This window comes from Platalea leucorodia (assembly GCF_965183815.1).
Source record: "Platalea leucorodia genome assembly, contig: HAP1_HAP1_SCAFFOLD_42, whole genome shotgun sequence".
Taxonomy (NCBI): Eukaryota; Metazoa; Chordata; class Aves; order Pelecaniformes; family Threskiornithidae; genus Platalea; species Platalea leucorodia.
In genome coordinates this window covers 568422-595461 of record NW_028121455.1, presented here as the reverse complement: position 1 = coordinate 595461, position 27040 = coordinate 568422, and the positions used below count along the sequence as shown (strand labels likewise).

Sequence of the window (27040 nt, the reverse complement as noted above, 5' to 3'; positions counted from 1 at the left end):
CATGGCTCAGGCCCTTCCCTCTTCCAGAGCCTGCCCCAAACCACGGGCAGTCTGGTCAAGGGGCTGAGCACACCCATCACGGACGGGCAGGATTTGCCTGGGCTGCAGGCCGCATCGATCCCCTTGCCAGGATCGGAGCAGCCCAGGCTTCACAGCCTGGTCCAGCCCCGTTGCTCTCCTTGAGGTCTGCAGACTCTTGGTGACACCTCGGGGTCAGGGGTGGGTTGGAGCTGGACACCCAGCTCGAAGCTGGACCCCTAACTTGAAGGCACCCTTGAGTGGTTCATTCGGTTAATTCAGTCTTGGCTGGTTTAGCTCTCCGTTTCTGGCTGCATTTCAGAAAACTTGGCTGGGGTTTTCCTCTTGGAAGGAAAGTGTTTTGCATACAAATATGTAAATACCTTCCAATTCCTTTCCCCTTTGCTGGCTTTCCTCTCGGCAGCGCCTCCCCACATGGCATCCGTTCAGAAGACTGAAAGTCCTACCGCTCTTTGCAAAATTAAACCTGTGGACGTTATTTTTCATACATGTCAGCTACCAGCAAGCTTTTACTGGCGGCTTTTTTCTGTCACTAGGCTTTGCTTTGCTGATGTTCAGCTATCACTGAAAAGCTCATCACACCGGGTAGTTTACTGAAAACATTTTATTGTAATCAAGAAGTGACATAACAAGGCTGCAATGTATTCTGCAAATCATTCTGCTGATATTTTATAATGATACCAGCTGCTTCTGCCAGGCAATTAAAAGAAAATTCAACTGTGAAAATTTTCAGGACAGAAGACTCCAGCCAGACTAATTAAAGGTGGTTAAAAATAAGAGGCCCCAGCATCGCCTTTCATGTTGCGTGGTCACAACTCACAATTCTGTACAAAATGTTCGCTTTTTAAAGCTCCGATGTAAAAATCAAACAATCCAGCGGCATTTTTTTAAGTGCAACGCAGGGTCTTTCATGTCATCATTTGCAATGCTTGAACTCGTTCACATTTTAACAAAGTTTAACACAGATGACTTGGGAATTAAGTCTCTTTTCATTATCTGTCATTCTATGTAGGGACAGATTTCACTTTTTGGTCCTCTTGCTCCTTGTCTTTGCTCTTCTTCCATTTGTTCTTCTTGTGCTTGTGTTTGTGGCTCTTTTCCAATTCCATTTCATTTCCAATGTGTTTCTTAGGCTTCTTGGGTTTCTCCTGCTTCTTGTCCTTCTTCTTTTTTTTCTTGTTCTTTTTCTTGCTGTCTTGCCTCTCTCCTGAGCTGGCACTGCTCCTGTGGCCTCCAGTCTGACTCTCAGAAGGGCTCTGGCTACGGCTGCGCCTAACACTGGGACTGCTTTGCCCTTGACTTCGCCTTGCTTCAGGCCGGTCACCTGCAGCAGGTGCTGCTGTATCCTCTTTCACCTTATCAACAGCCTTTTCCTTTGGGTCGTCATGAGTTTTCCCTGCCGCTTCCTCACCTTTTGCAGATACCTTACTCTCATTGCAGTCTGGTACAAATGCAGCCTCATCAGTGTCTCGCGTTCGATCAGAAGAGAGCGGCGAGGAGCTGCTTACCTGAGGCTTAGGCTGGGCAACACTTTTATTGTTTTGTCCAGTCACGTTCTCTTTCTCATGTTTTACATCTGGCGATTCCTCTCTCCAAGGTGCCTTATTACCACCTGGCTCTTTCTCTTCATTGCTCTTTACTTCTGGTACGTGCTTCTCTTTCTCTTCTCCTGCGTTTATATCTAGAGGTTTGGGTTCCTCCAATGTACGCTTGGAATCGTGAGCAGCTTTGTGATCAGACTGCTGCCGCTCAGGCGGAGGGCTGCAGCTGCTCCTGTTGGCGTCTCCAGTGCACTTTTCGGACAGCTCTGCTCGTTCGTCTCTCGGCTTACTCTCCTGGACTGACGTAGATTCTCTGTTTTGAGAAGGGGACTCTCTTCCCCTTGCTAATTCACTCTTTTCATCTCTACGCTTGGAACTAGAATAATCTCTGTTGCCATCACGGTCAGAATTTTTGTCTTGCTTAGGAGTAAAGTCTTTAGCAGCGGATCCATGGCCAGTATCAGGCTTCTCTGAAAATCTGCGGTCTTTGGAAGATTGGGAAATACTTTTTCCATCTCCTTGCTCGGTTGCACGTTCTGAGGGGTCTTCTTCTTGCTGAACACTGCTCTTTCTCTTCTCAGAGGTGTCTTTGTCTGACAAAGAATGATCCCGGTCTTTGGTTTTTCCTTTTTCATTTGACATCGAACTTCTTGAACTTTTTGCGTCATGCTGGGAGCTTTCATAACTCACCTCTTTTGTAGTTTTCTGTCTTTCCTTCAAAGGCTCCGTCTCTTTTTCACTCTGTTTTACAGGGTTTGGTGGCTTAGCACTCGCATTTTGTATAACATTAGCAGGTTTTCCTACGGTTGCGGGCACCTGGGTAGATCGAATGTCTTCCTCTTCAGACTCAAAGTCATCCTTCTCCCACTTTGACTGAGGGACCTGGATCATAATAACCATGTCTTTCTCAGGGGCTGTGATATCATTATTATACTCCTCCATGGTCTTAATGACAGTTTGTTTTGTGTCTGGCTTTTCTTCAGTCTTTCTAACGGGGCTTCCTCCAGTAGAACTAGTGCTAAGAGGAAAAAAGCTGACATTAATCATGGGTGAGATATACGCACCGCCATCTTTCGTAACAGTTTAGAAAACGGCTTGTGTTTCCATTCTAAATCTTGCGTATTTGTTCAAAAGATGTTCAATTAAGGGAACAGACGAGAGAAAGGATGAGTCCACTAGCTAAGACTACGAGCAATCAATTAATTTAGTACCTTCCTACTCTACATTTAATTAACAAAGACACGAGATTATCAGATTGGGGACTGTCTGACCTGGTAATTCCTTCATGTCCTGCTTCTACCAATGGTAGATAAATTAGCTATACATTCTTGTTTCGACATCTAAGCAAGCAATTAGGGAGAGGTATACACAACCACAGTTTTATTCTCATGTCCCAGTGTTCTTCTTCAGAAAAAATGTACGTTTTAAAAACTGTTTAGAATATCAAGACACTATCTTAAGTCTCCAGTGACGTCTTAAATGGTTTGAGTTTGCGCTGTCCGGCTTCTTTAGATGCTGAAATGTACGTAATAACAGCTTCGCACTAGATTCACTCTTTCAAAAAAGTTGGCACTGAGCTGGAAGCAGTGTAGCTGTGTCAACACGGCACTGTGCTCAAAGCTCAAATCAGTACAAGATATTGGCAACCAAGCTGCTATTTCTGCAAGGTATCGTTTCATCTCACACTGACAAAAGTAGATCATTACAGCACCTTGCAATTTTCAAAGGCAACATATTGCATGGTAGAGACATGTCTGTTATCCTTGCCTTTAGCAGTAAGCTGGATCTGAAGGAAGACCTCGAGGGGACTCCTCAGAGAGTCAACATATAATGAATAAGAAGGGGGGAAAAAAGTCCCAGAAGTAAGGGTGAAAGACGTCATCAATGAATTAACCTTATGAGCTGTCTGGGCAGTACAGACTGCTTGTTTTCTTTCACAAAATTTGATTCTGACCCAAGTACAGCTTAGCAGGAAAGATCACAGATTATTCACTCATTTAGCACAGACTTAGCTGTTCCTTTCATTAGTCACCATAAAGACTTTTACATTTGTTTGCGGGGGGGAGGGAGGAAAGAAAGAATAGGAAAAGAAAAGATGAGGTACCTGGTGCAATGTACCAGAGTTGCACTAGATCCATCAGCTGCCGTTCCTTTGCTTCTTACTTTTCCCTTTGCTTTTTCTTGCTTAACTTTGCTGCTGTTCGGCTCAGGTTTCTCACCAGGTTCTTCTGCAGGTAGCACATTTTCTCCACTCACAACCTTTTTGCCAGTTTCTTGGTTAAGTTTAATCTTTTTGGCGGGGTTGTTAAGAAAAGCAGGTTTATCCTCTTCTGGAGTTTGCTCTCCTTTTTCACCATCAGGCTCAGTCTTCCCCTTTGGTGGTCTTTTCGAGTCAGCAGCTTCTGGTTTAGAGGCCTTTAGGGAAGTCGCTTCATGTTCTTCAGCAACCTTTTCATCTACTTTTCGTTTTCTTTGTTCAGGTTTTGCATCAGAGGGGTTGCTTTTTTCAGCAGGTGTTTTTGACTTGCCCTCTTTGTTGGAGGGCTTCTCCGACTTGGTTTCTTTTCGATGGTCTTTCTTTGCCGTTTCCTCGTTGGCTGCTCTGGTTTCTGGGTGATCTTTTGTAACTTTGGGGTGAGCTTTCCGTGGGGAACCAAGAGCCTTCTCAGCCTTTTGAGAGGAAGAGGTTTTAACACTGTCTGTCTTTGGCAACTCCTCCTTCACTTTTTTCACAGCAGGTTCCATTCGAGGAGATTCTTCACGATCGCTGTCCACCTCCTCTTGGGAAGCTTTAGCTGGTTTTATTATGCTGTCGTTCTTAGGCAGAACAGCCACTTCTGCTTTCCGCTTTGTCTTGTCAATTTTTGCTTTTGCCTTCTCCTTCTCTTTTTTCGCCTTTGCAGATACTGGTTTGAAAGCAAGAGAATCTGCTTCCATAGGCTCATCTCTCACAGGGGTGGCATCATCTCTTCTTGGGAACATGAACAGAGAGTCCATTTTAACATCTGCTGCTGGAACTGGCTCTTTAGCTTTCCTCGCACCGTCTAACAGCTCAGCTTTGGGAAAGCCTTCATTCTCATCCCCTTTTCTTCTCTTCTGGGGGTTTTTATCTTTATTTCCTTTGCCATCCCCCAGTGGATGTTCCACCTCCTTCTCTTTGGATTTTGTAGCATCTCGGATGTCATGGTGCTCTCTTCCAGAAGGTTTTTCAGGGTAATTTCCAGCTGTATTACGATTTCTGTGGCTCTGCCCACCAGGATAATCCTCCCTACGTCCCCAAGCCTGTGGCAAATTCTCTCGTCTGGTCCCAGGCGGACCAAACCTATCTGGAGAAAAGTTGCCCCTGTTTACTGGAGGCGGAGGTTGAGGGCCAACAGCAAAGCTCTTGTGAAACTTTTCGTACCATTCTCTAGAGTTCCTTTCCCATTCTCTGTATCCTTCCTTTTCAAATGGATCTCTCAAGTCAACAGATCTGCCATAGCAAGCTTTCATATCATGTGGAGGAACTTCTCTGTATCTGTTAAAATACTCCCTTCCTCCTTCCCCTCGAGGTACGGTCCGTGCAGTGGGAGAGTGGCCTCTAAACACTGGAGACCTTGATCGTGAACGGTATCTTCTTAGCCTTGAATGGTGATAACCCCGTGACCTTGACCTAGAACGATATTTATGACTCTTCCCTTTGCCTCTTCTTGAATACCGTGGGGATCGTGAGCAGGAACGAGAATGGGAACGACTAAAGGATCGAGAGTAGGAGCGAGAGCGGGAAGAACCTGATCTTGACTTGGAGTAGGTGTATGAACTTCTCGAGTAAGATGAAGCACTATAGGGAGACTTGGACCTCAAAAAAAACACAAAACACAAAAAAAGTGAAGTTAACTCAAAACAGTCGCTCTCCCCAGTTTTTTTCCTCCCAAATTTGGTTTGGGTTTCTTTTCCTCTCCACAGGCTAATGCCAAAGCTTCTTTCAGCTGCTGACATACTGCTACTGCAAACTGAAGAACTTGATCGTATGTAAAAGTTTCTGCTTAGGAGACAGAACAGCTGCTGCATTGTTAGTGTACCAACATACAGGAAGGGGAAGCGTATTTCCACCCACTTCTATGACATTAACTACCATAGCTATTGATTGATCTAAGGCGGGGTATACTGGCCTCTACTGGTACATGAACGCACACATTTTTCACTACTCAACAACTACCTGCAGTGCAAATCATTTTTGTTGCAGTAAGATGCAAAAAGTGCAAGTCTTAATGGCTAGAGTGCAGTATCAAACACCAAGAAAACACGATTTAGCCTGAAGACGGCAAAGCTCCATTTTAAAATGCCAGCTGAGTCTCTTCATCTTCACTACTGGTTTGGCAATTTGTACAGGATGCAAAAGACTTGTACTGCAATCTTACACCCAGGACTATTTACTCCTGTCGCTGCTGATCCCTTGACTCATCCAATCCATCTGACGATGGAGAGGTGGAGGCGAACTCCTCCTGATTCTTCTAGACAACCCGCTTCTCCATTACGGACGTGTAAAGCAGTTACCTGGAAAACAAACGCCTACGCTCCTTTTGAATCTTTTTATATTCCATCAGTTCTTTACCAAAATCCTTTGTAAACTCATCACATTTGGACTTTTTCTTCTTCCTGTTAAAAGAAGTTTGACCTTTCTTACAAGGATAGTTTGACCTTTCTTACAAAAAGACATCAAGAAACAAACCCTGGCCGATAGGAGAAAATGTCTACTGCACGCAAATGCAAAAGGTGAACATCCTAGTTAAGCAAAGCCAGTTTAGAGTGCCTAGAAGTTTCAGGGAAAGCTTTAGAATGACATTTGTCTGGGTTTACTTTTGCATGGTTTCACCTGCAATGAAAAAGAATATTGCAAAAACCACTAGGTCATCTTTGCTTCTGTCAGACGCACTTTAGTGTAACTGCAGTCCGATATACTATCGCAAGAGATACAAAAATGAAAACCAACGCAACTTCATTGAGCCAAATACTTACTCCTCTTTAGGTCTCTGTTGTTCTCTGTAAAACTCCTCCCTAGGTAAAGGAGGTGCTTGTGTCGTTGGGATGGTATTTGAAGGAGCCGTTGGTCCTGCTGCTGGTACCCAAGCTGGCGACCTGTTGGCAGGAGCTGGGGGATATCCTGGAGGGGGGGCAGTGCACCCAGCAGCTGGAGGCTGACCAGGGGGAAACTGAGGAGGCAACTGGGGCGGTGGTACCCGCGGTGGGAGAGGAAGGGCATGGGGTGGTGGAGGATGCAAGGGAGGTGGAGGCACAGGCACAAAGATGGCGATTGATGGTGGCAGTGCTGGGGCCTGAGTCCTTTGGGTACGTTTGCTGGGCGGGCGTCCTCGATTTGAACTTCTAAAGAAACCCAAAAACATGTGTCACTGTTTGTTACACTCTGCCCCCATTTTAAAGAGGAAGGCGAAGGAAGCGGGAGCACGGTGGCGAGCACTTCTTGTTCTCAACTTAAGCATTTCTCTCCCTGCTGTCTGTTCATTTGAGACTGCCCTCATTTCTTGATCCTCAGACTCGCCTTCCACATCCCCAGCCCCAGCGGTTCCCTCAGTCTTCTCTCCTTATACTCAGCTTTGCGCCTGTGGATGGAGGCTGCCCGTGCTTGAAAGACACTCCCATCTCCCCTGTGCCAAGTGCCCACCGCTCCTCTGCCACTCCTTGATATGGTCAATACTTCACACTTCTGATCTTCAAAGCACTGCACAAATATTAACTCATCTTCTTTCAAACTTCTTTTAACTTCTTCCACATAAGCCTCCTATGTTGTTGCCTCATGAGGATGTGTTTGGCCTGGTTTTGTCCCCAAATTGTTATTTTCTCGCTTACTGAATTTGAGATTTTAGACAATCTGTGGGATGGATCCTGGGGTTTGGTTTTATTTATCTTTAGCATAGTATGAACACAATGCCCCCTCACAATCTATCTATAACAAATATGTACCAAAAGGAAGGACTAACTTGACACTGCAATAATAGAGAAAACAGACTCCTCTCTCTCTCTCCAACTGAGAGAAAGCAGCTTGGCTATTTGAGAGGACTGAACTGAAGACATTCAAAATTTTTATAAAATAACACAACACAGCGTTGACTATCCAATGCTTTGCTCAATCAGTATCAACTAAGTTGGTAAAAAAGAACGTTGGAGGCTGATTTCTATGGGGAAATCAATTTCTCCAGCCCTATTCAGCCAGTGATCAGAAGGGTGGCTTTCCACCTCACCCTTTAATGATATTTCAATTTTATATGTAATTATGGTTTCCAGCCAATTCAAATGAAGCCATTTAAAAACGAATTACCACTTGTATTCTCCACAACTATCTGTGCACACTTATTTCATTCTAAATCAGCTTTAAGTTATTAAATTATTATTTACTGTATAAGCTACGTGTTATGGTCTCGTTTAACGGGTTACAAGTAGGAATATATTGAATTTCTGTAGCATACTTACAGCTCCCAGCCTGGTCTGCCAGCTGCTGAGCGAACTGCGCTGGCTCTCCTGGGATGGCCTTTTGGCATGGAGAGAGGAAAAAGAAAAAAATCCCATTCAGTTGATCTGAAGATAAGTTTGAAAAGAACTTCTCAAGTTATAGTTGCTTACCAGTTGTGTGTATTGAGTGTCCTTGGGGGCCCAGAAGACTTGGTAACGCTGGTTGTCTTACTACAGGAACCCGACAGCCCTTGTGAATAAATGCAAACAGTTGGAAAAGAAGCTCTGCTAAAATACAAGCAGCACTGCATATGTTGAAATAAAATTTACCTTCTCTTCCACCAAACTGCCGATTGACTGAAAGGAAGATTTAGAAAGCCCAGCAGCACTCACCAGCGCAGCAGGAGGCAGAACAGTACCGGCATCACTACAAAAAAACCCAAATTTTTATTATTCAAACAGTGTTTTGAAGTGCTACTTGAAATACAAAGTCCCAAGTGAGAAAAGGCTGACTATAGTAAATGGGGAAAAAAATGAAAAAATAATCTTCTCCAGATGTACAAACGGGAAGTTGGCCGATTCCAAATGAAGCACTGACGAGAAGTCTGTTTGGACTAGTGGCATTTAAGGAGAAATAGAACAGAATAGACTAGACTATTTCAGTTGGAAGGGACCCACAACGATCATCTGCTCTGACCGCGTGACCAATTCAGGGCTGACCAAGTTAAAGCATGGGATTAAGGGCATTGTCCAAATCCCTCTCCAACACTGACAGGCTTGGGGCATCGACCACCTCTCCAGGAAGCCCGTTCCAGGGTTTGAACAACCTCTCGGTAAAGAAATGCTTCCTCATGTCCAGTCTAAGCCTCCCCTGGCACAGCTTGGAACCATTCCCACATGTCCTATCACTGCATCCCACCGAGAAGAGATCAGCACCTCCCTCTCCACGTCCCCTCCGCAGGAAGCTGCAGAGAGCAATGAGGTGGCCCCTCCGCCTCCTCTTCTCCAAACTGGACAAAGGCAGAGTCCTCAGCCGCTCCTCAGAGGACATTCCTCCCAGCCCTTTCACCAGCTCTGTTGCCCTCCTCTCGACGCACTCAAGGACCTTCACCTCCTTCTTCAATTGTGGGGCCCAGAACTGCACACCGTGTTCAAGGGGAGGCCGCAGCAACGCTGAATACAGCAGGATAATGACCTCTTTTCACTGGCTGCTTCCCCTGCCTTTGATGCATCCCAGGATGCAGTTTGCCCTCTTGGCTGCCAGGGCTCACCGGAAAAATATTTTAGTAAGCTGGCTGCACATAAAAGGATTGGAGTACGTCTAGCCCAGACACTGACTCTCAGTTGTGGAAGATGCAAGAACTGAAATTCTCTTGGGAAACGTTTATGTGCTGGCTCAGTGGCTGCCTTAGAGGTTCTTTTGACTTGTGACCTTTGTAGTCAACGGTACAGCTGCGCCTGACAGTCTTCTGGACAGAGTGGCTCTTTGCATTCCAGGCATAAAATCGAAAGGACAGAAGCCCTCAACAACAGTACAGATTTTTCCATGTATTTTCATACCGCTTCACTGGGTTGCCTACTAGGACTTTGTTGGTAAATGTTTGTAAAGACTTCTAATTTACAGTGTTTCAATGTTTATTATCCAAATCTGCGTGCGGCGCTGACTACACGGCATTACTGAGAATGACTCTGGCTTATAATACTGATGATAGAAATACTGTAGAAAAAAGTGATGTGAAACACCTGGTCAGTTTTACCTCTCATTGGGCTTTTTCGCTTTTCAGGAAACGATTATTTCCTCAGTACTAAAGAGAAATGAATGCACTCCAGAAGCTCTGACATAACCAAATGCTTACTTTAGGAATTGCTAGCCGCTTAAACTCAAAGGGCTCCTGGGGGAAAAAAGTTCCTCTTTCAGGGTCAACGCGTACTGAATGACTTGTAAGAGAAGCAAACCAAAATACTTTGGAGAAAATTCTTGCATGAGGCACGCTTCCAAATTATTCAAGTGTCCTCATTCAAAGTAAAACCCAAACCCAGAACGGCCACAGTTCTCTGGAACTGTCACTAATGCTATAGAAATCGCTAGCTGAGAAGCTCAGGAGAAACAATCTAACTTCAGCACCTTGGTGCCTTTTATATTCGTGTTGATCTACAGATTTCCTTACTGAAAAGGTCCACCTGGCTTTTCAGCAGGGGCCAACGATGACAGAGCAGCAACAGAAGGAGAAGCCAGAGAAGCCAGTGGACTCATGAGCGGATCCCGCTGGCTGGAAATTGCTGGCCAGAGCAGAGGCTGCAGGTTGCGGGCTGTTGTTTGCCTCAGGAGTGGTGGTGGAGGTGGTGGCGGTGGCGGCTGCTGCTGCTGTTGCTGCTGAACCTGCTTATGGAGCCCTTTTGCGTAGCCAGTCCCATTTCTGAAGTTGTTCACAGCCTAGAGGCAGGAAAGCATTTACAAAAAGTTAATACGAAACTTCAGTAGACAGACGAAGAAAAGCCTGCACGGAGTAAAACTCCTTGTGTATTCCTGTAAATGCTATCAGTCCTAAAATGAATCAACATACAGATGTATGGATACATCACACTGAACACTGATATTCATGACTTGCAACTCAGAGTAGCCGTATTTAAAGTACTCCAGCGTTAGCACTGAGTTTGAAAGTGAGACAAGCCTGTTAAACAAAAGGGTGACCTGAATTTGCCAGATTGTCTCTAAAGAGTTGTAAGCTTCTGTAACAACAGATAACATATTTGAAAAGTAAATTGAGCCTAACTCAATTTAGCCTTGCTTAAGGAGAGGTAAATGAATATCTTCTTCCCTTTCAGCTTTTGAAAAATAGACTTTTCCTTGCCAACAGTTTACGTGAAAGTCATCGTGTTACCTGGCGTAGGGACTTGTTGGCGACTAAAGCGTCAGGAGAAACGTCTGTTTGATGACATGTGGGGCATCTGTGTTCCTCAGAGTCCAGTAACGCTGTTCTAATACCTGTGAATCATCAGAATCATCAAAACAGCTTTTAGCCAATCTAAGGAGTATTTTTGGGCTCTAATCAATTATAAAGACAAGTGTGTGGTTAATGGGTGAATATGGTCTTGAATTGAGAGCACGGAGCGATCAATGTTCAACAGTGTAAAAAATTTCCAGTCTGCAGCAAATAACTATACGGTTTGATATTGCACTCATGCAACACCTGAAGATGTAGAGGAGGCTGTGCCTTGATGTTCCGACTGATCTTCTTTCCGCTGGCTAGTACAGTGAGAAGTCACTAACCTCAAGGTTAATGAAGAAAACACATTTCAACACATTAGGAGGTTTGAGTTCTGAAGGTTTTAACCAACCCTCCGGTGGAGAAGAAGGCGGATTAAATGCCTGACTATCCGTTTGTTGCAGACCACACCAAATCACCAGAGCTGGCTATATAATTTTGTATGAGAGAAAGGGCTGTGGACAAATAAATGCAGTCACTATCTAATTCTGGAATCTCCTGCACAATTACGCACTCTTCTCATACTCGTCCTTCCGTATTGTGCTGGTCTGGGCGGGGACAGAGTTCATGTTCTTCATAGTAGCTAGTGGGGGGCTATGGTTTGGATTTGTGCTGGAAACAGGGTTGGTAACACGGGGATGGTTTCCTTATGGCTGAGCAGTGCTTACACAGAGTCAAGGCCTTTTCTGCTTCTCACACCGCCCCACCAGCAAGGAGGCCGGGGGGGCAGAAGAAGTGTGAAGGAGACACAGCCGGGACAGCTGACCCCAGCTGAGCCAAGGGCTATCCCACACCGTATGGCGTCATGCGCAGCATATAGAGCTGGGGGAAGAAGAAGGAAGGGGGGGATGTTGGGAGTGATGGCGTTTGTCTTCCCAGGTAACGGTTACGCGTGATGGAGCCCTGCTGTCCTGGGGATGGCTGAACTCCTCCCTGCCCATGGGAAGGACGGAATGAATTCCTTGTGTTGCTTTGCTTGTGCGCGCGGCTTTTGCTTCACCTGTTAAACTGTCTTTATCTCAACCCACCAGCTTTCTCGCTTTTACCCTTCCGATTCTCTCCCCATCCCACTGCGGGGGAGCGAGCGAGCGGCTGGGTAGTGCTTAGTTGCCGGCTGGAGTTAAACCACGACACGCGCGTAAAGAGATTTAACGAGATACATAAAAAGGGGAAAAAGCTTTCTGCCTTTTTTTTTCCTTTCTACAAGGAGAGTCCTTTCCTAGTCAGGCTATACTTCAGTCTTAAATCGAACTGGTGACAAAGTAATGCCGTTATCTCCTATGTCTGCTTTCAGAAGATCAGTTTGATGTTGGGGATTAACAAACCTGGGAGTAACACTTACATTCGTCACAGTAACTGTTTCTACAGCAGGGAATAACCACGGCATCAGTCATTGTATCTTTACAAAGGAGACACAGCAGCTCCTCTGGAATGGGATCATGGGAGGAGGAGGGGGAGGACGGCTCCTCGGGTAAAAAGGGTGGCTTTTCCTTCTTGCCTCTGGCATAAGCTTCCCTGGAGGGGGGGGGGGAAGGAAAAAGAAAAAATGAAAGATGAGGAAAGGAAAACTTTTCCAAGCGTAGGATTTTATCAAAGGAAGACAAGAGATGGAATTCTTCTCGCTCCACACTAGCCTTCGAAGACGTAGGCATCTCATTTAAACTGCTTTTCTATAGCCACAAGACCAGAAGAGGGAGGGGGGAACAATTTTCCTTCTGCAGAACTCTCCCATTCATTGGATCAACTAAGAAATTGGCTCCGACTACAACAATAATGTTTTGACAGCTAGAAATCGGGTGCAAGGAATCCCACCTCTCCTTTGCCAGGGGGTAAAGGTAAATTGCAGGCTCAGGATGAAGTGAGTCTCCGAGTAATTCCATTTTATAAATAAGGGCAGTCTATGTTCCAGCTTCTACAAAAGGAGATCCACGACAGAAAAGCAGAAGTGCTACCAAGTGCATTTCGTAACAGCCCCTCTTGTCAGCCCACGGCAGGATTTTCTGAGTTTAGAGCAACAGGGAAACTTCAGCCTGTTTCACACGTGAGCTTGGATAAAAGTCAGACGGGGAGGAAATCTCAGTCCAACGGCGATGGGTTAAATTTTGCAAGAAGCCTTTGAAACATAAACCAGCAGCAAAACGAGCTTTCAGAGAGAACAACTCCCACTGTCAACACTACTGAAATATTTTGCAGAAATACAGATTCTTAGCACAGCACAAGTTTAACCAGCTTCCAGGGCCATGAGCAGTAGGGCCACCCTATTTTAATCTTAGAAAGTATCACAGATTTTAAGGTTCAGATACAACGACAATGCTTCCTCCCCCGCAATTGCAGAGGCTGGCCGATTTGGTCGCGTGGCCACTCAGACATTTACGCACAGTTTCTCTCATTTGCTTTTGGGTCGGTCCAATGAATTTCCTACTTACGCATTAATAGTTGGTATGGCATACTTCCCAGTGTTGGTTAGCATAGCACCCTTTGTATTGGGATCTTTCACCTCCATCAGGAAACTCCGTGGAATTCCCGTGCTCCTTTTAATTCTGGGAACAGACTCAACATTTTTGCCCTGTTAAGAGAAGAAAGGCAAACATAGCTCATCTTAAGACCCACACTTAAAATGACATGTCCATGATTATTCTAAGCAGCAAAAGCCTTTAATCCTCTCCTTTTCCTTAACAGAAGGGTTGCTTGACTAAAATACTTATTTTCCTAAATGAATATAGCCAGGGTGTTCCAAGGCTTGAGCAGTGTTTTGAACGCCGTCGACACTCTTGGGCTTAACTTCAGGTTCCTTAAGGGTGAAATATCCCTTAGCCTGCCCTCCGCTCAGAAGAGACACCAACCCGCTCCTCCTCCAAAGCGCAATTCCCAGGGCGAGCTCAGTTCAGTGCTCTGAAGCAGGCACTGAGGAACTGTATATGAAGGTTCAGTTCATACCTCACGCATATACAACGGTAAATGGCATGCATACTCACCCAGAGGCTTGTGTCATTAAAACAGGCAAATATTCAGCAGGTGGGGTCAACAGAAAGGAGCTTGGGTTTATACGAAATACTAAAAACTGTGAACTGTTGTTAAAAAGAGTTAAAACCAGAAACATTTCCAATGATATTGGAATATCTAAAAATATGCATGAAAGTTCACAGAGAAAGATCTATGGACATATTGAATGTCTATGACCTGGAAAAAATAAAAGTTTACATTTACAACTCCAGGTTTCCCTTGAATTTTGAAGGGCTTTGCAACATTGCTATACAACCTCTATATTTCACCCCCAGAAAAACAATTCCGAAGATGAGCAGTCATGTAGCTGTTAGGTAACTGCCAAGGTAAAAAAATGAACCCCCAAGTAACACCAGAAGTCCCCCTCAACCTTACCCCATTTGTTGGGCAGTTCTTTATATAGTGGCCAGGTTGTCCGCAACGGAAGCAGGTATATGATGGTGGAAGCAGACCCAAGGGTTTCTTCATGTAACTAAAAGGTTTTTGGGAAAAAGAAAAAGCTATGCGTGCGTCTCTCTTGTTAAAACAAACATCTCTACGATTTTTCCATCATCTTCAAAGAACAGATTGGACGTTATCAACACTTACTTGATTGGATGATACTCATGGCAGGACTGTGTCATCATAGCCTTGATTTTATCTTCTTCAGAAGCATTGGCCTCAGCCAGATTGGCAGTCTGTTCAACAGGCAATACACACATTAGAAACACATTTCAGCCCACACGGCCAAAGACACCACCACTCCCCCGATCCTGCAAAGAGCAGCACAACGCGGGCTGAGGTTGCATGAAAACAGCCGCTGACAGAAAACAGAGCCGTGCTGAAGATGCGCTGGGGAGTCCTTAGGCCACTGCAGGGGGTTTATGGGCCTGGGAACCTACTTGAAAGGAGCCTTCTTGGGCACTCCAAACCTTGGGCTCTCTTTGTACCTCACACAAAGACTCCTGTAACCAATCCAATGTGCTTCCAAGTGGACTGAAGCTCTGTGTAGGAAAAATTATACTATCCAGCACTTTTAAACGGATTTTTAAGCCCCAGACTATTTGAAGCAGAAGATAGCCCCTGGACATTTAATTGAAAAAGATGCAGGCAAGTACCATTATTTACATTTCGCAGCAGTAAAAGGACACACAAGAGTCGGGGAAGTTGGTTTTACTGGCTGAAATTCAGCTTCAGACACAGAAGCATTAAAAGGAATCAAGCTTTTGATAATCCCTCAGCAAGACAGAAGATTCTTGTCAGTGGACCACGATGTGCTGTAGGCAGTCCCAGCTGCACGTTCCCCCCCGCTACCCTCTTCATATTCAGCGATTTAACTGCAGCAAGCAAAACCTGCCGGTTTTTCCAGTTTACTGTGTCCTTTTAACATACAAATCGTAATAGAAACCTTGTCCAGAATTACTGAAGGTAGCTGATTTTTCTTTTAAGTCGTGTTTGTTCCAATGTTTTTATTACACACCAGCCCAGATACAAGCAGGGCCTGAGGGAGTGACTGTAAATGATCTGGACCTTCAGGCACTGATCATGCAGGTCAACCACTCCTGCTTTTGTTTTTAGATGCATTCACTCCCAAAAGCAACCAACCAGGTTCAACATTCTCTGAAATGGTTGTTTCATATACACAGTTTTTTCTCCACAGTCACATAATGCAGATCGACATCTATGAAATCATTAATGTTTATAGAAAACTTTACAGATACTTGACTCGTTTGTTTGAACCCAAACGGTTTACAAAACACACCCAAAACCCACAAAACCTTACTAGGAATAGACCAAAATGCAAACATAGCGTTTCATACATAGGAATAATAAAACAGAAACCTGCTAACACATTGCCTCCATGCTAAGCCAGTCTGCACTGAAGAGGTCAGAGCAAGTAACAGTTTTGAGCTGCTTTATGCTATGTTCCTGTGTTTTTCTGAAATACTTAAATTTTCTCAAAAGCTTCAATGTGTGCCCTACTTGGACAGGTTTTCACATTTCAGAGTAAAACTTCACAGGAGTTTACAGAACCAAGGACACGTTCAGAGACAGCACCAATGGAGACCAATTTCTTTTGGTGGCTGCCTTCCAAGCAAATTTATGTTTCCTTCCCCCCAGTGTACGCAATTTAATTTCTGCAGGAAGAGAGGGAAGAAGTTACCCGTGGGGAGAGATTTCTCTTTCTCGGCAATGAACTCCAGCCTTTATTTTCAGAAGAAAGAACCAGCTCCTCTGCATTAAGCCCTGCCTTCTCTAATCTTTGTAACTTTGCAGACTAGGAATTCAATTGGCTAGCACTACGCCTGTCACAAAGGGCCATCACTAGCGCTTTCCCCGACAAAGTGACACCTGGCTGAGCAAAACCAGCAAGCAGCTCCATAGCAAAACAGGGCGTTACAACCGTTTCAGAAGGGCACATCTGCTAATATGCCACACATGCGCATCGGCATGTTCCTCTCGACAGTTAGGTACACTGACACAATTTACACAGTCTGCATTCAAACAAATTAGATCGTGGTGTCCACTGTAGATACGCTACAATTGATGAAATTGTGCAGCATCCACAGAATGCATCTAGAACTATAAGGACTAGAAATTCAAAAATAGCCATGCAATTGTCCGTGTTCCAGAAGCGCTTCTATTTTGGCTGTTGCAAACCCCCTTGAAATGGCCATAACTTACAGCCAATTAAATTCTTCCGTAAAAAGTGTGTTAGTTTCCAACGCAAAATTAACAAAACATATGAAAAACGGTAAACGGCTTCCGAAGTGCTGCTGCTTTGTGTCTTGCAGATGAGTAATACTGCAACATTATGTTGAGGCTGAGAAGGTACTCCCCTTCGATCTTCCCAAACGGGCAGCTCCTCTTTACAGGATAGTACCAAAATACACACACGTTTTAAAGTTAAAATAAAAACTTTACATTGCTAAGAATTAAATTAAAGTTGTGTTCACATTACAACAGTCATCCAGCTACAGATCACGGTCTAGGACTTAAAAATATGAAGCTAACACAGTTTTTTTAAAGTATTTGACAAGAATATGTACATACCTTAGCAAGCTGGCCCAGAGAAATAGATGCAGAAGAGTCATCAATCTGTTCACAAAAAATGAAACACAGATTCAAGTTCTACAATCAAAACACAGCAATAGTTAACCTCTGCTGTAGCCTGAGAGCCTGCGCTATGTCCTCTGAGTGTCACTCAAAGAGGCATTTCTAACCTAGTGCAATCTGTATCCGCTCAAAACAAAGTCCAAGCCTATGACAGCTTAAGAGTGCCTATGTGGTTCATGAGAAGAAACTAAAAGAACCAAACCCGCTTGCGATCAACTCACTGCTCCAGAATATCGCAGAGAAGGACCCCTGTCCAATGTTCACAACTGCTTAAAAGCTGAAAGGGTAAGGAAGCTGTCAATTTTCAGCTCAAAAGGACTTAAAAAAATACTTGAGTTTGTTTGAGAAGGAAGCATCACGACAGGAGACTTCTTTTCAGTGTAGTTTGTAAATTAAGCAGTTAACGTCTCATCATTTAGAAATGCACACGGTTTGGGTTTATGAACGCAGTACAGTTGCCCGTCAAAATAAAGCACAGGCGTATATGCCCTGAAACATGAACTCTGCCCCTCCCGTCCACCAGTTTAAGAATATTCACCGTCCCCCACCAAACCCAAATAAGAACACCAATCCAACACATCAGCCATACAAGTAACCACCACTTTGTCTAGACAAAAATAAACTGCTCAAATTATTGAAATAAAGGTGTTGACCATTACAGAGTAGCCTATAAAAATGGAGAAAAATGGGGTTTTTGCATTGCATTAGACCACAGGCCATAGGATCCAAATTAGTTTGGGAAGCATGAGAATTTAATATTATTCTCCTTGCTATCGGGCCAAAACCAATTTTTAATGATGACGAAAACATGGATTCAGAGCACAACCCTGTACATTTTTTCTCCATTGCAACCACACTCCTCCCTCCCAGCTACCTACTGGAACAGCTTGCAGCAATGAACTTCTCAGGCCACTAGTTCGTAAAAAGGGTCACTCTTTTCTCGGTCCTTTTCCCCTGTATTGAATTATATGATGCCACAAGCCACAGTTAAGCTGACACTAGTGAAACCTTATTAGAAAGACACCTGAATCACTGCTCATTATGTCCTAAGTTGTTCAAAAGCGTGGAATAAAATTTCACAACGTAAACTGAACAGCTCTCCTCAAGAGGTCACTAAACGGATCAGAGGAGAGATTAAAACCCTTCCTTGGAAAAAGCTCTTGTCCTTTGTTACCTAATGCAGTGGAAGAATTCAAGGGAGCAGTTTTAGCAGACTCTGGGGAAAACATATTGACATGCAGGAGATGATTCCTCACTCCAGTTAATCATTCCTTCTCCCTACGTTTAGGAAAGCACAGACAACATTCCTGTCTGACCAACTCAAAAGGTCTTGAAAATGTGCCTTTGGAGGGGAACACCCAGATCTGGGAAAAAAGACCTTCTTTCCACTGCAAGTCTGACCAGAAGATTCACCTTGCCTTCTTTTCAGAACAGTTTGTACCTAGTTAGGTTAAAAAGGAGGTCTTCTGATCAAGCATTTTGAAGCTTCACGCTCCATGTGCCACTCTTTTTGACATGTGGAGAAAGAGGCCTATGTTCTCTCATGGCAGGCGCAACCACTATCCTTTTGCCTTTCTTCAGCAGCAAACAAGAAATTAGGAAAGCTCTCGACTGGAGCCTGGCATTAAACAGTCTAGTATTGACCAGGAACTGAAGCACAACAGTTAATAAGCTATTCATTACTTCTTGTATTGTTTAGGAAGCAGTTAGTATATGGCCTGCAGGCAACAGTCCCATTTCTTAGAAGAGGTGATAGAACTCCTTCCTACTAAACAGTTCTCAAGATAAGAGGCTTGCAGAAGAACTGGGGAAAAAACAAACCAAAACAAAACCCAGACAACCCCCAAATCAACAGACCAGGTATTAACTCCCATTTCAAACAGAAGACTCAACAGAAACTAACACAAAGCAACTGGGAAAGGGGGCAGAAAAGAGGAGGCAAAGACTAATCTCACTGGGGGATTGCTACAGTAAAATTACAGTGCTTTCCTAAAAACCGAGAGCTTGGCCAAACTAAAAATTCAGCCAGGAAGGATCACAGTTGTGCCTGACGGTGCTAAAACAACGGCCATGACTCTCTGCATTTGTGCAGCCTCGAAGGACAAACACCAACTAGAGATCCTTGCTGTTACTGAAATAGTAATCAAAGTCAAAAAGGATCCACTTTCCTGCTTTGGGCGTAGTAACATTAGGGCAAGAGCGCCAATGTGGAAGAGGAGAATGACGTAAGACAAGACAATGAAGAAATATTCAAAGTGTAAGCTTTTGTGCATGCTTTTTAAAAAACTCTTAACTCATTTCAATTTTGCTGCTTTACTCTTCAACAACAATTGGCAAGCTTTCCAGTGCTTTATTCCTGAAAGAAACAAAAAGCACACGACAAGCTGTACAAACATACATCTTGCCAGCTCTAGGCAGCCAGATGGAGAACACGGCACCACGTTCAGCTGTGCAAACCCTGAACCTACATGATCTAAAACCGATCACGCGTCCTCTGTACAACACAAAGTCATTCAGGACATGTTCTAGCAGACTCAGTACGAAATACAACGCATTACTGGGCACAAATACCAACGTTCACATCAGAGCTGTGCAAATAATGGCATTACTCAGTTTTTACTATGCCCAATCAAAGACATTGTATTTACAACATATGCTATGTTTCACTGGAAAAGATATTAAGTTCATGTTTGGAAAACTACTACAAAGCTGCATTGTTTAGAATTAAGGGCAGTGTGTAGAAAAAAGCGTGAGATTGTGTTTTACATACTGCTCTTGATGTGCCACTCGCTGGCTCAGTTCGACTTCTTCTAGAAGAAGAAATAAAGGTGATCAGAACTTCAAATAAAGCACTTGTACCCAACGTAAAGTAGTGAAAACCGATTATAAAACCTGAATATCAAAACATTATGTCCCGATAGTCTCGTACATGTGGAAATTTATTCATATACACAAACTGTTCTCCCTTGGTACATGCAGTGCAACTAAAAAAAAATCCCCAAATCACGTTTCTACTTTGTCACAAATTACTCTAAGGCTTACAGCTATAGAACACAGCAGTGCAAGAGCAAGCCCTCAGGTATTTTGTCTCTGCTATGGAAGTATCAAAAATACAAAGTCTGTACTACAGGTCTGTGTTCTTCCATAATCAGCCACCAAAACACGAAGGTCACTTTAGCCAATGTGGGTGCCCCCAGCGTTACAAATAGGCACCAGATACAGCACTTTAGTTTCTAAGAAAGAACAGGGACAGTCTAGACACTTTGAAGTGCAAGTGCACTTATGTTAAAAAAATCAGCCGTCGGACAAAGAAATACCAAAACCGTCAGCAGCAGAGTCTTTAGAACAGGGTTGCTTTGTGGAAGCCCAAGCCCTGTGCTCAGGTATCTGCCATATTTAGCTATGAAAGTGCCAAAATATTAAATGTGTTACGTATGCTATATTGACTCAAAATAGTAATAGAAAGGTCACCTGAAAGCAGTTCCTGGGGCTTTGTGCGATTTAGGAGTCCTGCGACAAAAGAAAAAGGTCTTGATTGCCAGAATTTGCATTAAGATAATCTTGAAAATGTTACAATAGTTTAGGAAATATTTATTACATTTGAACACTCGCTGAGATTCCACACACTCATGGATCTGTACCTGCATGCTACTCATCATGGATCAGACATGCAACCGCTGATAGCGTTAGCAAACAATTCATACATCCTCCAAAGTGTGCCATGAGCAGAGGCAATTCAAAGGCTGCAGTGGAATTTAGGTACAAATAGAGAGTGCCATTCTTTCCTCATCCCCACATGCAGGCATTTATTTGGTCTTTGATGCTAGCAGCATCTCTCCTCTCCTTTCAGGGCAGCATTACAATACCAGGAGAGGGTGCCATCCAACCCGAAACGGAGGATGCATTGACAAGACGGCGCTAAGCATACGCGTTGAAATTAACCCCCAACACAAGGCCCTGTTTATAAGCACAACGCTGTGGCGTCCAGAATTACCAGGCAGCGCCTGAAAGCACTGTAACAACCACGGCAGTAATACGCCCAAAGTTTACATGCAGAGCCACATTAATTCAGGGGTTTTTGCTTGCAAAGGCTTCCTGGGTCCCAGGATGCTCCTGTACTGTTGGTTCAAGACACGCTGTAACTCATCAGTTTATTTACTGAGAACCAACATTAGAAAGACGTGGCAGAACCCCAAGCTAATAATATCAACTAATTGTGGTGGAGAGGTGTATCTTTAAGTAGGCTGGCAAACAGGACCCTCCAAACAATGCCAGTGGAGCTAATATAGAACTGGACTGCATGAATACATAAATGACAGCAATAATCCTGTAATCGAGATTGCATTTGAAGGGCTGTCATTTTAATCAATATGCCCGGTTCTCTGTCCTCCGTGAATCTTAGGAATACAGAACTAAAACCTGGGGCACCGGTATCACCTTAGGGTAAAAACAGACTTAGAAGGATAACTAGTAACATTTGGTACCGTGCTAAACGGCTTACTGAGTTTCAAGTTTGGAAAGGATTAACCATTCCTTCATCGTACTCGCACAAAAGGCAATATACTTTAGGATATTGTTGTTTTTCTCTTGCCTGAAACGGACATTGTCTTTAGGAAACTACTAAGAATCACTTCTGAATGGAACTTCTTGTTTGCATGGTTCGCCAGCTGGCAACCCTTGGTCTGTCCTCTAGAGCTAGCGTGCAAAAGCCCCAGATTTGGGGGGTAAGAAGAGCTGCCATATCCCTCCCCCCCCCTCCCCCAAATGCAAGGAAGAGTCAAACCCCGAGAAGCAGACTCTTCGGAGATGGGAACAAATTACAAGTTTACACTACAATGCCTATCTGTCTGTACTATAAAAGCCATCAAAGCAAACACATATAATAAGGAATCTCTCCATGTAGAGGAAACAGGATCCACAACTTGGCTCTCAGAAGAATCAACCCCAAGAACAAACCCAATGAAACCATCTTAAAAGTTACCACTGTTGGAGGTTGAACCCCATGGCCCAGCAGGTCTGAAAAGGTAAGTCTGCTTTGGGACAGATACATTAAAATTTACCCCATTACAACAAAAACTAACAGCAGCTTTCACAAGAAAGATCCAATCGGAATGCCTCTGTAAACTAAGAGCAATAAAAAAGTTAACACACTGAAACCCCCAACAAAGAATGCAATGCTTTACGGATACTTACATCACGTAGGGTTTGCTGGCAGCTTTAACTCCTGCAACAGGGATTCTTCGAACGATGACCGAGGAGTTCTTAGGAATGAGGGCGTTATCATCGGTGTATTCTGCAAACAACATAAATACAGACAAAAACATTAGTCACTTCCTAAGAATGTGTATTAATAGCTAATTACACAGCACTTCAGAGAACCCCCTCACAGATGTCACAGCAAAATTTGATGTGTAACATCGCGCTTTTATCATCTCAACACACTAACAGTACAGTTCAAGAAATCTTCAGGTCTGATAATCAAACACAAGCAGCACCATCTTGTTCATTTTTTTAAAATAGTTGGAATGCCAACAGCAAAATGGTCCCAAGGGTCACTAAAGGAGGCTCTGCTAATGCATGAGGTTCTTTCCTGACCTAGCTGAAGTGGCTTTTGCTTCTGTTGGGCTCCAAACCCAGGAGGTCTTTGAAGAAAAACAAACAGCAGCAAAGTCTCACCTGCATAAACCAGATTCTGAAGCCTGACCAGCTTGCCCTGCAGCAAAACAGGCACTGCGCTAAAGCCTGGAAACTCTGCGCCATTGCTTCAGTAGCCGTTCACTAAAAACGCTTCAGCTACGCTGCTGGTGCTCAGGACGGACAGAACACGGAAGAGAGCCTGCCCTCGCTGCCTATTTCTTGGAGCTTCATCCATCAACAGCCACACTTCTCAGCTGCTCGTTACACTGAAATGGAAACGGGGCTGGCAGTTCTAGAATTTGGATCACAGAAATGTTGGGCGGTTTTTGAGCTTGCTTTCACAAGCAGGGCAGAATGGGCTCCAACGCGGTATCTCCCCTCTTCAGCTGCTCATCTCATTTGAACGAACCAAAGGAACGTGAATACTTTCCATTCACTTTTTGCAGAGCAGAGAGACTCAAAGGAAATTCCTTAGGAAGGCAGCCTCGGAAAGCCTCTCGAAAACAGCGTGTGCCTGAAGCTACCCATGCTCTGCCTTGGCTCACACCATGTCAGTCTGCTGAAGAGGAGGAAAGCCGCCTGACCTTTACACAAGGCCCCAACAAAAAACCACCTGCCTGAGACACTTGGACTGAGACAGCTTAAAATGCAAAGATCTCTCCATGAGAATGGTTTTGATATTGCACTTCCACAAGCTGGAGATGACTAAATATGTTAAAGCACTCTCAGCAGCCATTCCCTGTAATCTGCCTACAGTTTGCAATATCGAAAGCCCTTACCTTCACAGACTAAATCAGAACGATGGTCTGAAAACCAAAGATGCTGCATACCCAGCCAAGCTCTGTCAGGGTCGTTTTGCTCAGTGATCACATACAAAATAGGAATATTTCACAATTCACGCTCCATTTTTCAGTGTCTTAGTCCTAGAAAGGACTACCATTGACAAAACCAGAAGCTTTTCCAGAAGGCCCATATCCTGAAACCAACCCCTAGAGCTCTTCTCAAAAGGAAAATCTAACCATTGCACAGCCCCCTGTCAAGAAAGGCCTGCCCTGGGACGTTTTGATGGAGCAGGAGCTCCGACAGTACTGAGGCCCAGACAAAGAACGGGGAGATCATGCCAGCTGCACTTCTCGAAGCCCCAAGCTTCAAGGTTTTGAGCTGCTGAACGAAGCCGTGCAGAATATTCTTCCTGCTCCAGATCACAAACCACCGGATTTCGATTTCAGAGATACGCGATAAGCAACAGTGGCTCCACAAAAAGGCAGGGGTTTGCTACGCCTGTGCCCAACTGAGGATTGCGGGGGTTCTGCAGAAGATTGCAAGCGGCAGCACCTCTCCTAGAAAGAGACTGTATATATGAGGACAGCAACCAATGCTTTGATTCACAAATCACGCAAGCCTGCAGCGGTCAATTTGAACACGCACAGCGGGTGTACGACGCAGAAAGAGGAATAAGACCTCTTTTAGTATCTTGTGACAATTCATTGACCGTTAGAGGAGAAGCATTGACATCTGCCTTCTGAAGCGACTATCCTTGCATGTATCTGGAGAGAGACAGGTACGTGCTTGTTTTCAATCCACTTGTTAAGTGCACGCTGAAGAGAGCTCCAGCCATCTAATGACAGACTGCTATAAAAATGAATTCACCTTCCAAGTCAATCAGTCCCCATTTAAATGGATCACCTGAGGAGTGACAATAGCTTGGTGAAGTAACGGCTTTATTTGTGTAGGACACTCATCATGGCCCATATTGGTATTTGGTGCTTGAAGGATCCTACTGGCTCAGCCAGCAGTCAGAGAATTTGTGGAAGAGTGTTTGCATACAGCAGAGGACATTGCTGAGCTCGTTGTGGGAAGGGACCTGGGGCCAGTTGGCTTTCATACATTTATTTTTCCTTTGCCTCAATTAATTGAATGCATTTTGGTGAGGAAATTTTGTTACACGTGAAGTCAAACCACGTAGACTAAAAAGTTAATTTTTTTTTTTTTTTTTTTTAATCGGAAAGGACTAAAGCTAAAAAACGTGTCTAAAACACAGCCCTGAAGGTAGCTGTCAGGACAGCGACGACAAAACAACAGCTCTGTCGGGCCCCCAGCACAAGTCACAGCTACCGACTGTGGCCGAATCCCGTTATCGCGTCCCACCCCGTGCCCACCACCCCCACCCACCTTCTTGGGTCTGGGCGTTGGAGATCTGCAGGTCACAGTTGGCCGCCTTCAGCTTCTCGCGGCCCATGATCTGGCGCTTCAGGTCGCACAGGGAGATGTGGAGCCCATTGAAGGTGACTGTATCGTAGTTCAGCTTGGAGAAGAACTTATAGTGGATGCACGACATGGTCGGTGCCTGCTCCGCGACGACGTCTACCGCAGCAGACGGCGTCGCAGCCTCCGCGCCAGGACAGGGCCTGCGGCAGCTCGGGGAAGGGCCCACGGAGGGGGCCAGGCAAGCAGCACGGGCTGGGCTCAAGGCCGCTCAGAGGCCACAGCGCTCCACCACGGCCAGGCCCCCTGGCCTCAGGCAGACTCGGCTGATGGAGGCCGAGTGGTGGACTCCATCCCGGCGGTGCTGCAAGGCCCCGGCCCTCGCCCCTGCAACGCCCCTGCCCACAGCCCTCAGCGATGGAGCTGGGCTGCGGCGGCGGCTCCCGCCCGCTCCTCCTCGCAGTCCAAGCGGACGAGTGGATGACGGGGAGAGGCCCCCACGGCCCCGGCTCAGCCTCCGCTCCCTCTCTGCACGCAGCGCACCTCGGCCCAACCGCTCACTATGGCAACTCGGGTGCCCTTGCCCCAACGTTCCGCCGAGGGGTTTCCCGGCCAACAACCGCAGGGGCTGCCGTCAGCGTGTCACTGCGCACACATAATGGCGCACGCACAACGGCACACCGCACCCACCTCCCCGCGCCTCACGTGGCCGCTGGTGTCCCTGCTGTCCCCCCAGCCTGTCACCGCCCGCTGTCCTGCCCCACTTTGGGCCTGCGGTGTCCCCCTGTCACCCCCTGGGCCTTCACCACCCAGCGTCACCTCCCGCCAGCCCCTGGCCTGTGGTGCCTCTCCCAACAGCCCTGGGCCTGCAGTGTCCCTCCTGTCACCCCCAGGCTGTCACCACCCGCTGTCCCCTCCTGTCAGCAGCCAGCCAGGGCAAGACAGCCGGGGGGAGATGCAGCGGCCTTTGCCGGCTGGCGCTCGGCTGCCCGCGCCGCAGGGCCAGCGAAGGGAGGGGACATCTCAGGGTGTCGGAGTATATTTGGGTGCATTTATGGGAAGTTCAGTCAAAGAAGCCCACGACCATTTCTATTTCTTGCCATCAACCAAGGTACTTCCCCACTGTGGCACGTCCACGGTTGCCTGAACTCTGGGAAGGAGGACTAAAAAGCAAAGAAGGAACCATGAGCGATAGGAGCTGCCCCAGGACAATATTTCTTGCTTTCTCAGTCCTCACCGCTGCTGCTGCAACAGCCCTAGCGCATGACATCATGCCTTGCCTTACTAGGTCTCGTTCTGCTGACTAATATGCTACAGCTTGCAGACGGTTCTGGCCCAACTGGCTATTCCTTTCTCTTCATGTAAATATAATATAAAAGACCTGTTAGAGTCTGGCGGGGCTAACGAGGGAGCTTCCACGACGGCTTGGTTTAGATCTCTAAATGCCTTTTGGGTTTCTGGAGTCAGGAAACCCTTTTGATTTCAGTGCTGTCCTCTATAGCCAAGGGATGCTTAGTTTTGCTACTTGTGTCTCTTTGTTTTTCCTGTCACCAGTGATTTGGAAGCCTAGGCTTTAATATGGTAGCCTTGCTTATAAGCCTGGGGTGGAATATGGATTATACGCATTCATTCCATAATTGGGCCATCGCCACACTCCAAACGACAGCAGCAGAGGCAAATAAGTCCGACTGTTGGATAGGCACTAAAAGCCTATCCTCTACCCCAAATCTACTCTCCTGGGTACCCGTCCCATTGAATTCTCAGTGGTACAAGGACAGGCCCCTACGTTACGAATTTTCACTGAAGAAAGGAAGCACAGCACCCTTCCGCCAAGAAGGGTTTGTCACCGGTCTGAAAGGAGACCCCTGGGTATGCTTGGAGAGCAAACCTATGGACAAGCTTACTCACTCTGTAGGGGCTGGGAACTGGGAATGCCAATAAGCCGTAAAATTCATAGAATGGAGGGACATGGACAATTCAGATCTTATGACCATACGGGCAAAAAGGGGAGGCTTATGCCTGGACTGTTCCATAGATCTGTTCCTAGGCCTAAAGGGAATTGGTATCACTCCACAAATCCTTCTA

At 45.4% G+C, this 27040-nt stretch overlaps 1 protein-coding gene across 1 annotated transcript; it reads right to left on the bottom strand.

Moving 5' to 3' along the window:
* Nucleotides 1-1043: 1043 nt before the first annotated feature.
* Nucleotides 1044-25088, bottom strand: LOC309603265 (E3 ubiquitin-protein ligase RBBP6-like; the record flags this gene model as incomplete). The annotated part of the gene is made up of 18 exons (XM_082338151.1): nucleotides 1044-2598; nucleotides 3685-5418; nucleotides 6117-6218; nucleotides 6579-6941; nucleotides 8049-8106; nucleotides 8199-8277; nucleotides 8358-8454; nucleotides 10196-10461; nucleotides 10910-11013; nucleotides 12357-12529; nucleotides 13441-13580; nucleotides 14393-14489; nucleotides 14606-14694; nucleotides 17051-17095; nucleotides 19884-19920; nucleotides 20585-20623; nucleotides 22307-22406; nucleotides 24923-25088. The coding sequence occupies 18 exons, from the start codon at nucleotides 25086-25088 to the stop codon at nucleotides 1044-1046; spliced, it is 5244 nt and encodes a 1747-aa protein (XP_082194277.1).
* Nucleotides 25089-27040: the final 1952 nt, after the last annotated feature.